At 39.9% G+C, this 14176-nt stretch overlaps 1 protein-coding gene across 2 annotated transcripts in view; it reads right to left on the reverse strand.

Annotated features, from left to right (window-relative positions):
- The window catches only part of Tm9sf3 (transmembrane 9 superfamily member 3), a 55093-nt gene that overhangs the window by 9443 nt on the left and 31474 nt on the right, over window positions 1–14176 (reverse strand). For both annotated transcript variants that reach the window (XM_021151354.2, XM_021151355.1), the window contains exons 8-11: window positions 13723–13817; window positions 11381–11511; window positions 3291–3430; window positions 930–998 (exon numbers count right to left, since the gene is read on the reverse strand). In XM_021151354.2, coding sequence (XP_021007013.1) covers window positions 930–998; window positions 3291–3430; window positions 11381–11511; window positions 13723–13817 — 435 coding nt within the window. The remainder of the gene's footprint in view (window positions 1–929; window positions 999–3290; window positions 3431–11380; window positions 11512–13722; window positions 13818–14176) is intronic.

Genomic DNA, 14176 nt, shown 5'->3' on the forward strand with positions numbered 1-14176 from the left:
CAGAGCAGCCATAGCGTAAGCAGTCCTGTGCAGGAAAGCCACTTTGGAGCCTAAAAGCTGTGTGTTCTGTGGGTGGCAGAGCCCGAGAAGTGGAACTACCCAAGCACTCAGGAGCCCAGAAGGTTGTGAGTGAACCAGTCCGTTGACGCTAAGCGGTTTGTACTGTTAAGAGTCTGGTTTTGGTTTGAATTGATTGTGATTGTGCCCTGGCTCTTCGCTCTTCGAGTAAAAAATAACTTTTCATTTTAGAAGAGTAAACAGTTGACATTTTGGACTTTTAAAGAATTCTTAGATGTTTAAAGTGTTGAAAATTTTAAACACTATAGGACTTTTATAGTTAGTTAAGTTTTATATTGTATGACTAATATGAGATCTTGGGGATAAACAAAAAAGGAAAATTATGGTTATGATGTATTTGTGTCAAACTGATAAAGGGTCAATTGTGCTGGTTAGAGTTTTGTTTTTTTAGTTTTTTAGTTTTGTCAGCTTGACAGCAGATAGGATAATCTGGGGAGACTGAGAAAATGCCTTTATCTCACTGGCTTGTAAGCAAGCCTTTGGGGTCTTCTTGGGAATTGATTAAGAAGGCGGGGAATGCCACCCCTGGGGAGGTGAAGTTGGACTGTACAGGAGAACAGGCTGAGCAAGCCAGTAAGCAGACTCTTCTGTCATCGGTTTCAGCTCCTGCTCCCAGGGCCCTGCCGTTCCCTTTATAATATACCGTGACTTAGACTCTCTGACCCTGTGAGTTGAGCAAAATTATTTCTTTACAAAAGTTGGCAACCTCGGTATTTTATTATAGCCGTGCAAAACTGACTTCAGAGAGACCATCTTATCTGATGGTTCCATACCAATATAACATACTCTAAATATTCAAATTCCTGTTCTAACTAAATCTTTCAAAACACAAAAACATTATCAAAACTTACATTTCAATAAAGATTGATCCAAAAGGTAAAATTCCTCCCAGGCAAACAATAACTGCAGGCTCCATAAACCTGGAAAATATGAAAACTAACAGTACATTTCTAGCATGATTTTCATAATTTATACAAATCCCAATTAATAGGTGATACTTAGTACTGTCATATCAATGGATAAGGACAAACCAATAAAAAGAAAAGCCAAAATGCAAACAGGCATAAAAATGTGAGGAGACTTCAAATTAGTCATCAACTCGATCCAGTATTCAAGCTTGAGTGAACTATTTGAGGAAGACATACTGTCTCTACCAGCAGAACAAGAAACAGTAAGTACTCACTCCCAGTTTCCCAGCTTTGGTAACTTCTGAGAACTCCATAAGCATTTACTTACAGAAACTCAAAGGGGGAGGAGGGGGTAAAAAGAAAAGGAAAAGTCTTGAGGCACAAGTTCTCATAAATGGTCTTGTCAGTTCTTTACCCACTTTCTTCTTGGCTCTAATTCCTTTCCAACAAATTAAATGATGCAGGTACGGTCAATTCTGATTTATGAGGACAAAGAAAGACTAAGAAATAAAATGCAAACTTCATCCCTCTAGTTAACATTCCTGAGTGAAATCACTGACTCTCTACCTGGAATGTTTTAACTCCATGCTCTCCTTCCAGCAAGCACGGGCACTTCTCAAGCCTTCCCTTTGTATTTCTGGAAGACTCTACTTCTTCGCCCATCAGGATGACTCCTGGACTCCCCTCCATGGCAGAACTTACTACAATCTATTGTAACTCTCTACTGACTCACATCAGATGCCATTAACTAGACTGCTGGCCAGCAGCTGCTACTTGTCTAGGCATTCCCAAGACCTAGGACAGCATCTGGACAAGCAAGATACCAGACTGTTAGCTCTGGGGCAAGCAAACTTAAAAAACAAAACAACAACCAAAACAATCTCAGAATGAGAAAAGACAGACTTAAAAGACAGAGAGAAAAAACAAACTTAAAAGTCATTTATTATCATCTTCCTTGTTTTTATAGAAAGCCAAGGTCCTGAGGTTAAAACTGATTTATCCTAGGTAACCATCCAATAAAAAGCCAGATCTAGTACTCAGATTTTGGTTCCCATGTGATTAAAAACCAACAAGAGAATGAAGCGACAGCCGAGCGAGCCTTCCTACGTAGACCTAGCAGTGGCCTGCCTAGGAAAGTGAGGGCGCCTGCTGCTTACCTCTCCCTAACCTACTTCCCAAAGACCTCTGTGCTTGCTGACTAGGCTCGCCTTTTACCCTTTCTTCCCAGCAATAAGTTGAGCACAAGGATATTAATGGGACCTAGTGATCTAATACTGACTTAGGGAAAAAGTGTTTAAAAACTCAATTAAAAACTCTTCAATTCAAAGTTTCTTATAGGCACCAATATAACAAAGACAAGCACATAATAACCCCTAAAATTAGAGTAGGTCACTCTCCTCTGAATCAAAGCTTTTAGACTATGGGTCATAAACTCAATGTGTATATTGTACCAATTTCAGCAGGAGTAAAAGGTTTGTGAACATTCAATGACCAAAAATTAATTCAAAATCAAGCAAACATGAACCCAAGGTGTTTCTGGCAGTGCTCACCCACGCTGCACCATGGGACTTCATTGATCCTTGGTCCTGAATATTTAAATGTGTATATTTGATGCCATGCAATACTGACCAGTGCTATCTAAAACACAGCTCAGATCCAGTCTGCTGTGTTACAAACTGCAATGTTTACTATCCCTACAAAGTTTTCTGCTTATAGAAACATAATGGTTTAATTATGGAAAACAAAGACTTTTAATGTTTTCCCTATTATTTTTTTAGCATAGAAAGTATCAAATTAGTATATCTTTGGATTGTTTTGTGTTCAAATATTTAATTACACTGATCTCAATCATAATTTATCTCTCAATTGGTAAACTTACATGGGAATAAATAGGCCAATGTTTAGAATAAAGTATCTGGAAGGAAAAGGACATTATAAACTAGTAGTTGGCAGATTGTTCAGCAATTGAGAGGGTTTCAGATTTTGTGTTCCAATAAAACTTTATTTACAAAAACTGGCAATGGCCACATCTGACCACAGGCTTACAGAACTGTCGACGCTTTATTTCCACCTCTACACACTAGTGTATTTGTCAAAATACTGACAGTGAATCGCACTAATATTCAGATGGCAGAATAAGGGCATAGCTTATTATACTCTTTACAATGAGGGTTGATGGGAAAATGAAAATGAACAAATTTGTAAACTTCTACAGTCATCTGCATAAACACAAGCTATATGCACACAACAGCCTTAAGAACTCATACACTGTGACACAGCAAATAAGCGTTAGCATCTGTTTACCATTTTTTCTCCGGGATGGGACGAGGCACGGCATTGACACGACAAGGGAAGTTGGGCTGACCCGACAGATTTCGACCCAGTATTGTACCAACGAGATTTAGAGGAAGGATAACAAAGAAACAGATGCAACAAACGGCCACCTGCAAATTAAATAAAAACGTATGTGGTTACTCAGAGAACAAAACCACTAATAAAGACAAGTAAGACACCTGAAAACTCAAACGCCCTTTGGTCACAGAGAAAATGTTAACTTCTAGTAAGGACAAAACAACACAAGGAATGCACCACTGGAAAGAGGAGAAAATGTCCCCGCGGAATCCAACACAGGTTGAACTCTTTCCTTCCCACCCTCAGCTCCCACTGGGCCTACGCTTCCTGGCTGCCTCTGACAGAGCACCTTTTAGATCTCTTCCTGTCATCTATCCTGTTTTTGACATGTCTACTCCTTATCAAGTACCAAGTCACTTGATTATATTTTATTGAGCTCCTAATTCGCACAAGGAGTTCCCCAAATGCTAGTCCCTTAAGTATAAGGTGAAGAACATTTCGAGTGAGGCTAACTTTCCATGAGCACACAGCTAGTACAAGCCAGCCCAAAACTCAAATTCAGACTTGTTGGGCTCGGGGTACTTTTCTCTTTTATAATACCTTAGAACACTAACAGAAATGTGTGTGTGTGTATACGTGTGTGTACTATAATAAAACAATCCAAATATTACCCTGCCCATTCAAAGTCTAAAATTATAGAAAAGACCATAATTATGAAAATGCTTATTTTGTGGTGTTTTTAGAGGACACTGAGATACTTTCTTCTGGAGAATATCTGGTTAAGACATCTCCACTATGGAACAGTAAAACAGAACCGATTATCTCTACAATCTCTGGATTCTACCGTTGGAGATTCTAACGTAGGAACGCTGAGTAGAAACTGAAGAAACAAGACGGAACAACAGAGATGGCGTCACAACACTCTTGAAAACATCAGATTCAGGAACTTACTTGTCTCAGTTGTTAGGACACAAATTCATGCTAACGTAACAAAGATGTGCAATGTGAGAAATAAACAAGCACTGTAGGGCTTGTAAATATTGCATTATGAGTTAAGTGAGGCATATATATGAGGGTGGCAAACCCAGGCTGCTTGCTGTTGAGTTCCTCCTAGTTACTGTCAGATCAGATACCTTAACACAGTGCTTCCCAACCTGCGGGCCATGACCATCAGAAAACAGGCATTTCTGATGATCCTGAGAACTGAGTGACCGACCATTCAATAGCAAAATTACAGTTATGAAAGTAGCAACAAAAATAATTTTATGGGTAGGGGAGTCACTACAACATGAGGAACTGTAGTAAAGGGTCATGACATTAGGAAGGTTGAAAACCACTGCTTAACACATAATAAAGAGCTCTGTGCCTTCCTTTACCATAACATTAATTTCAAATAAGAATAAGAGAAACTGAAGGGAATGTTCCTATGTGAGATCCATGGCCAAGAAGAATGTTTATAAAGCCATCAACAGAACCTCACTGATGAAGGTACAGGACCTCTGTAGGCATTTGATTTGGAACTCTTTTTGAAAAGAGTGGGTTGGTCTCTCTCTCTCTCCCTTCCCCTCTGTCCTTCTCCCCTCTATCCACTTTCTTCCTCCTGTCTCTGCTCACCCCACTCTGAGGCAGTCTCATGTATTCCAGGATAGCTTTAAACTTGCTATGTAGCCAAAAATGACTTTGAGCCTCTGGCTCTCCTGTCTGCTGAAATTAATCACATGTATATGATACTGGGTGGGGAAGAACCAGGCTCTTGTGCATAGGCCCACACTCTATAAACTCTGCTACCTCCTCAGCCCAGGAAAACAGTTGGCTTTTTTACATGTCCCTAAGTCTAATAACATAGATTCAAACACATTCTACAGAAAATATTAACAAGAGAGATCTTAGAATGACTCATTTCCATACAAACATCAGAATCACATTTCTTTTATTTTTGGGTCTATATTTGGACTTCTAGCAAGTGTCACAGAGTAAGGAAGTTTGAAATGGTCTGTGGATCTCCCTCTCTCCTCATCAAGCACGCACACATGGGATAGCATTTGAAATGTAAATGAAGAAAATATCTAATTAAAAAAAAAAAGCAGTTAGGTCACAGTACAGACTGCTTCTTGAGTCTGTCCAGAGAGATGCAGGAGGGTGTGCCTAATGTCTTCAGGTTGAGACCTGACCTTGTAAGAGTGAACAGTGTCTTAAAGGGTCATGCTCACGTTATGATCACAGCTCTGTGAATAAGATATTCACAGAACATGTCCTTTGTTTGAGGGGCATCTTGTTCTTCAAGGAAACCCAGCATCCTCCTTAGGTACTGTAATAAATTGTCAGTTCCTTTAACATTTGGGCATGCCTCCTCACCATACCATCCCCTGGAAATATAAGCTAAAATAAAGCCTTTCTTCCAAAATAAAATAAAATAAAATAAAATAAAATAAAATAAAATAAAATAAAATAAAATAAAATGTTTTCCCATCAGATCTTTTTTATATAGATGATTAGAAGTTTGGACAGCTGCTTAGAAACTGTACTGGTCAGATGGAACCAGTTCCAAACTCTTCTCCATCAGACTCTATATGAGCTCACTTAGAGAATACAAGAATACAAGGCAAGCTGTTAGGACAGCGTGGCATGGAATCGACGCATTGGTCAAGCCTGGATTTTCTTAGTTTCAGTGCTAACACTGACTTTAAGTATTGAGTTGACTCCTATAATTCCTAACCCTGGACTTGAGACTTGCATTCATCCAACCTTATTTCTCTCGTTTTAAATTTAGAGTTCCTTAAAGCAGGCTCACAGTTGTATCTTGTTCCTCTACTGGGCTTTCACTTAAGGTCTCATTTTAAAATGAAACTTAGCAGCTAAGGATTCAAGAACCACTTGTCTACTGCACTGGTGAAATCTAACGCAAGGTCCTCATCCTGAGGGACGTGAAATGAGCAGAAGGGTGGGACAGAATTACTTCCCAGACAGAGATCTGTGTCCACACAAGAACAAGTTCAAAGTAAGCACTGCTTCTCAGTCCTTAATACACATAAACATCTACTAGCTAGTCACTCACACCCAGAAACCAAAGATCTATATAATACCTACATTTGCTTAGAGACTGGCTTTTGGGAAAATCTACAGTGTGCATGGGTTGCAGGAGCAAATGTAACCAGGACAGACTATTTTGGGAATTCGAAGGGAGACACTGTTAAAGGTAATCCATTCTAAGGAAACTTTAACTGCTCATAGCTATCTTGATTCTTAGGAACACACTCTCCGTCTGTCTCTCCCCTGTGCCCCCCTCTGTGTGTGTGTGTGTGTGTGTGTGTGTGTGTGTGTGTGTGTGTGTGTGTGTGTGTGTGTGTGTGTGTGTGTGTGTGTGTGTGTGTGTGAAGGAGGAGTGTGTGTGTGAGTGAAAGGGGAGTGTGGAGTTTCATAGCCCAGGCTGGCCTTGACTTTATATCATCCTGCCTTTATCACCAGCTGCTAGAATGTCAGTGGTCACCACCTGAGAAATCTATCACTGGCAGCCATTACTGTGTGCCAGTATTTCTTTGGCCCCTGCTCACAGCAGATGATTTCTATAACCACATTTCTAACTTATATTTTATAACTTTATTAAAAATCAGAAGTCTCAAATCAAGCATTCCAACCAATGGATCCCATAATACTGGTACTACCAACTCAAAGATCTGAGAAACCTGTTTACTGTCCACAGAGTTTCAACATGCTAGCTTATAACTGTCCATTGACTTGAAATGAAAAATGTGCCTCAGAAAGCTAACCTTATTAGAAAAAGCATTTTAAGAAAGCTGCAGACCAGTACTTCTCGTATAGACATATATATAGACATACAGGAGCTTTATTAAAGAAATATAGGACTAACTTAAGACTGTATCTCCAAAAATGCAGGGGAAAGCTGCTGCAAAACCCAACATTCATTTCCAACAGAAACTCCTGACTACCCAGGAACAGCAGGGCTCTATTACCTGATCAAGGGCATCCAAGACAAGCAAGGGCTTCCTTAAAGGCACAGAGCTGAATGCCCTCCCAGCCTGGCAGCACTTGGTGCAGTTGGTCCTCTGAAATGTATGGCACAATCTGCATGTGCCATGTCTACCCAATATTGTACCAGAGGTTTGGTCAGTAGGATGAGAAAGTGAGAGAGAAGAGGAGGAAAGGTGAAAAGGAAGTAAGTCTTTATTCATAAGCAACTTAAGAATACACAGGGGAAACGTAAGAAAACAACTAAGATGTAAGAGCTAACTTAGCCATGTGTGCTGGAAGGTAGCTCTCATCCTAGCACTTAGTTGGTAGAGTCAAGAGATGGGAGTTCAAGGCACAAAAGACTTCAATATCCATTAAAGAAGATGTATACACAAATAAGCAACCCTCCCCACAAAGCCTTCAATGTGACTCAAGCACTGAGAAATGAACTCTAGGACTGTTGTACCCTGACCGGATGGCTACATTTCAGAGGACCAACTGCACCAAGTGCTGGAATTGGTGCGGAACAAGTGAAATCTTTCTTTTACATTTTATGTGTATGGGGGTTTTGCCTACACGCATGGCTGTGCACCACTTGGAGAAACTCACCTTGACAGAAAGGGAGAAAAAGTATCGACAGCAAGCCCAGTGAACAGAACCCCATCTGCAGCACTCACAGCATGATCAATCAGTACATAAAAGCCTTGCGAGCTTTACTCCATGCAAGAAGTAACTGTGCTCACAATTTCTACTTAGTTCCTTTGAAAACTAACCAGGATAATGATTATGAAAACAATGTGAACTACAAAACACGCTGCCCCCATCAGAGCCAGTCTCCTTAGATGATGTCTTGAGCATTCTGCAGCAAACTGTTCCTCAGATTCAACTTAAAGCACAGTGCGTACTGCGCTGTAAGATCCCAACGCTCCATTCTGTACACGCAGAGCCTTTTCTAGGACTCTGGCCACATTTCTTCATCTTGTCCAGTAGGATGCCACTGTTTTTTATGCCATTGTGTTCTTCTAGGCTTCTAAAACCAACTCAAATGGGGAAATGATGGTGTTCTAACCATTTTGCTTTAATGAATTTGTACTAGCTCACAAAGCTCATTACCTACTTCTTCATCCTTTAAAAAAAGTTAATACCAGTTCTAAAATCTTGTGCCTCATCAATATAAATCCACTTCATTCTGTAAAGTGGAATCTACTTTCTTCCTTTCCCCCTAGAAAAGGAAATCTGGGTCCAGTTTCATGAACTTCTCTCCTGCCGTATGATATGCTGAGAAAACATGCACACAAGCCAAGACACTTCGGGCACGCCACACAGTCAAGTCCATGGCCTGGCTTCAGCTTAACTTCCTGCTCATCAGAGTGCTCCCTTTGCCTTTTCTTGTGTAAAAGTTATTTGATGAAAAAGAAAAGGAGGAAGAAAGAACTACCTTATCTGTTCCAATACTGAGCCCATGTTCTGAGGCTTTCTTACGAGTCTCTCTATAAAATGCATGTGTTTACCTGGTCATTACCCATAGTCAGCCAGCGTGTTTTCACAGGTCCTCACTACTGGGTACACAGTACACTTGGGCATTCTGTATGCTAACTACATCTGAGATGCAGCTATATCGTCAGTATAAAGTGCCATTAATTTGGCCTCCATCTCTTTACTGTGGTAATTTCTGATTATGTATCATGAATTTCCCACACTAGAATTTGAGTCCTCAAGTAATTTTTTTCCAGTTATTTATTGTTCAAGTAAACATAGGAGGACATCTTCCTATATGTTTGTAAAACCTGATTTCTAAAGCTTATGAATATTTCTGTGTTCAAGATTCCCATGCTCAGCTAAAACAGGCCTCAAAATGACAATCAACACAAACCACCTAGTACCCTTACCACTGTTTACTGCCTCAGAGACAAAACCAGGAGAACGCAGGATTTATGGGTGCATGCGGAGGTGAACACTGTTTAGAGTAGAAAGGTGATTAGGTCCCATGATACCCTGCAATTCTTAAACTACAACTATGGTTCTCTGAAAACCTATAACTCAAAATTCAGCATATGAGGCTTAACAGGTCACACAAGATTTCGTATCTACAATCCATTCTCAAAACACCCTGGGAAACCTGTCCTGTTCCCATTCTCAAGTGATATGAAACATTTACTCCCAAATAGGCTCTTGTGATTGAAAGTGTGGTTGGCTCCTAGCTGGTAGGGCTAAATCCTGGCATATAATCTAGTTACCTTGATTATGAGGGCTCCGATATAATCAATGTATCAACCCACTAATGGACTAGTAATCTGCTAGCAATACTGGTAGCAAGTAATGGGAAATGGCAGGAGTGAAGGGGTCATGGAAAGAGACTGAGGCTTAACACCATGTGGCAGGGTTGAAGTCCCTGAAGAGGTTGCAGAGGCCACTAGTGAAGGAAGGTTCAGCTTCAGTGTTCAGCATACTGAAGACATCCACAGAAGAAAGCAATCAAGCTGGGCAGTGGTAGCGCACGCCTTTACTCCCGGCACTTGGGAGGCAGAGGCAGGCGGATTTCTGAGTTCGAGGCCAGCCTGGTCTACCAAAGTGAGATCCAGGACAGCCAAGGCTACACAGAGAAACCCTGCCTCGAAAAACCAAAAAAAAAAAAAAAAGAAGAAAGCAATCAGCAGTATAAATAGACCCTGCTTGAGCTCACAAGACAAGCTGTGTGTGCTGGGACGGGAAGAGCTTTCCAGTCTGGAGCTGCCTAATCCCTCAAGAGTCCAAGTCAGTCCCAGATTCTGGACACTAAGCTACAATATTTGATTTATACTGTTAGATTTGGGGGGGTGGTACTTTAATCGTTTCTTTTGTTTGTTTTTTGTTTTTGCTTTGTTTGTTTTTCGAGACAGGGTTTCTCTGTGTAGCCCTGGCTGTCCTGGAACTCACTCTGTAGACCAGGCTGACCTCGAACTCAGAAATCCGCCTGCCTCTGCCTCCCAAGTGCTGGGATTAATGGTGTGTGCCACCACGCCTGGCTTAATCTGATTGTTACTATGCCCTGGTTCTCTCGTTTTTGGAAAGTATATAACATGGTTTTGATTTTATGGGAGCCTACAGTTAAAGAGACTCGATTTTAAAAAGAGACATTGGGCTTTTAAAGTGACAAATATTTTAAAGAGGGTCCTTTTAAAGGCATTCTGACTTTTATATTTTAATAGTAGTAAATCTTGGGGAACAAGAAGGGAAAGGTTATGACTTAAAGTGATCTCTGTTTGTGTGTCAAAGGCGGTAGGGGTAGAAGGTCACTGTTAAGCTTCCGTTGTTCACTTAGCACATTTGAGAAGAATCCCAACTGAAGAACTGTGACCATCAGCCTGGCCTGCAGGCACACCTGTGGGACACAGACGTTGCAGTGCCCCGCCCACTGTAGGCAGTCAGTGAGCCCAGAAGCAAGCCAGGAAGCAGCCCTCCTCCATGCTTGCTGCCTCCTCAGACTGCTACCTTGAAACCCTGCCTGCCCTGGCTTTCCTAATGATGGGTTAAAAACTCTAAGTAAACTAGACTCTTTTCTTGGTTTTGGTCAGTGTTTTATCACAGAAACAAAAAAGGACCTCAGAACACTGACCACTTTAATAAAACACTCATGCTTCTTGGTGTGTGTGGGTTTTTTTTTTCCTCTAAAATATACTCATTAATTAGTTCTCTCCCATTTCTGATAAAAGTTATATCAACTTTTCTTTTTCTTTTCTTTGTTTGTTTGTTTTGTGATAGGGTTTCTCTCTGTAGCCCACACTGTCCTGGAATTCACTTTGTAGACCAGACTGGTCTCAAACTCAGAGATCCACTACTTCTGCCTCCCAAGAGCTGGGATTAAAGATGTGCACCACCACTGGGCTTAAAAATGAACAGAATCAAGAAAATGTAGGGAACCTTAAGTTTATATGTAACTGATAGTTTTTGGAGCCTAGCAAAAACTTTCTGAGACTCAACAGGGACTGGTTGAAACTTCAGAACACCCAATAGGAGGGGACTCTGGAGAGGCAGCAGGCCTTGTATTAGAATGGTTCTAAGCACTGTTTAAAATTAAAATTCAAGTAACTTACCATTGTTCCAAAAGGAATGGCTCTAGAGGCATGGTAATAAATGGCTATAAAGTTGATGAAGAATGCAGTGCCACACACCATAGCTGGGATAAGGAATGCCCCGATAAACATCTGCTTTATCCATCTCCTTCCTGAAAAAAAAAAAAAAAAGAGAAAAATTTGAGCTACACAGACAAACATGCAATGTTTAAAATATATTATGTAGTTCCAAATTATAAACTCAAAAATTCAATGCAAAGGTAATTAAACCTGATATGCAATAATTATTTCAAATCAATTATCTAATAAAGAGCAATCCAGCTCTTCAGTTTATAAAGTAGCTGTACTGCAATGACAAGCACTGATCTGTCATACAATACTCTGATGCCATTGTTTTGATTTTACCATTGAACCATCCTGACCTTTTGTATGTCATTTGTAATGGTTTAAATATAAAGCTAACTTTTTCTAATTCAAATTCTGTCGCAGATCTTTCATGCTTGGTGGTAGAGTTACCATCACAAATCTTAACATTCGTCCAAAGAAACTCAATTCTGAACTTTCTCTTTTAGTTCATTTTTACAGTTCTTTTTCACAGATGTCTCATGAATCCTTCCTTTTCAATGGCCAGCATTTGAAGTAATTAATTATAGGGGTGACAACTAAAGTGAAACATTTGATCCACTTTGTAAATTCCAATCCATCCTAACACTTAGCAATCTTTCCTGTGCATTGCTTTATCCTCTCAGGTACAGACACGGACAAATGAAACTCTCTATCTACTGTAGGTTCCTCCTCCCCACGTGTCTCACCCAATACAATCAGTTGCTCTCCTCACACCTGCGAGGCTCCAGGTTACCCCCAGGCTCAGACTGGATCCAGAACACTATCCTGTACGCTGGGGTCTCTGAAAAGATCTGAAGCCGCACTATACTGCAGACCTGAGATCCAGGAAATATCCTCAACTCTCTGAGCTGACTTCTTTATTCACCTCAATTATTAGGGATTGTTCAGACAAAACTATCAGCACACAGTCTCAATCAGAACATGGTCTTTAAATTACACTTTGCAAGATCTAACATTCCTAGTCCTGAGCTTGTCAACATTTAAGAACAGGTACATACAGTACAAGGAAGTGTGACAAACTGTGCTTAGCTTTTACAATCGGACAAAAAGCAGACTCATATACAGACATAAAGACATTTCCTATTTTAAACAAAGTTGTTTCTGCTGTGGAGACTTCAGAATCATAAGCAAAATAGTTTGGCCTAACTAGTTTCCAGAAGGACAAGTTACATTACATTAAGCGCCCTTACTTCCTTTGGATATTATCCTATATGTCAGCACTTATTTCCTGTATCCCATGATAGACTTAAGAGTTTGAACATCTAAATAAAATAGTCAGGAATAGATAATATTCTATAGGCTATGGAAAGAACTGCCTAAACCAAAGGCACTTGGTCAAATTATATCTAGTAAAATCTACAAAACAGGCAAAGGTAACATGGCCATCCAGGAGGATGTTAAATGACCCTATGCTCTGATTTCCTACTACCTATAAAAATTTCCTGGCCTCGGCTAGTCTTGAATTTGAGGAAATCCTGCTGATTCAGCCTCGAAAGTACTGGGATTATAGATATGTGCCACAGTGCCCAGACCTACCCTCCTTTTAGTAGACTGCTAAATATATTCAGACACAGATACACAGACAGACAATATAATGCTGACCATGCTTAAGTAAACTGTGAAAAAAAAAAATCACAGTAGATAAGGTCTTTTAAAAACCTTTCATTCATAAGTGAAAATATGCATACTTATCAATGCAAGTACCTTTCTGACCTCAATATTACACGTCTAGAATGAAGGAACTTTCACCTGAGAAACTGTGACACAAAATCTTCATGAGGAGTCCTTTGATGAATACTGTTTTCTAATCTCCTACCACTGCCTACAAGCTGTAGCCATTGCCATTAAACATACTTCTATATTTACCCATGAAATATAATTTTAAGGATGACTGTAAGGCAGGCTCACCTGCAGCACATCTAGGGAGCTAGGTACCTCAAAGAAACATAACATCGATAATTTAGAAATACTCTTGTATATTTTCTTTGGGGCTAACTTCACAATGGAGAAGATCTATTAATTATTCATAATCATAATTTTAAGAAATAAAACACAAAGTTTCCATAAAAATAATCTAGAAAGCATAACAGATTTGATAGAGGTTATACACATGATGTAACAAGGGCCTTTACTATCTGTACAACCTATACTGCCCATTTAAAATTTCAAATACTTCACAGTAAAAGAATAGCACCAATAAGTAAAGATGCAAGAGTGCTACCTCCTGCATTAGTTACCTCCTTGTCTAGCATACAGACTTCCTCCAAAGTATCCGTTCACTGGTGATGTAGCAGCATAGACAAATATGGCTGTGCTGAGCATTGATCCCCTCCTGCAAAGGCATAAACATATGTATTATAAATTAAAACCAGGAAGAACATGGAGTCTGTCCCCTCAGATCTACTTAACACAAACAGAAAAACATCCCATCCTGGATTGCAGAAAACCATAAAAGAATTCCCAGTCAAAGGTGAACTGAAACCATACCAAGTTGGGTCTACTTCTATCTAGTCTACAGTTGAATTCGTAATACAATCTAAACAAACACTTTTCATTTCTTTGGCACCAATGGCAAGTCGGAACTAAAATTCTATTTATAACTCTGTAAAGCAGTTCCATCATATGAAACAGGATGTTCTGTTTAAAAACAAACACATACATACAGAGAATATTCCTTTTTTTTTTTTTTTT

Source organism: Mus caroli, chromosome 19 (assembly GCF_900094665.2).
Source record: "Mus caroli chromosome 19, CAROLI_EIJ_v1.1, whole genome shotgun sequence".
NCBI lineage: Eukaryota > Metazoa > Chordata > Mammalia > Rodentia > Muridae > Mus > Mus caroli.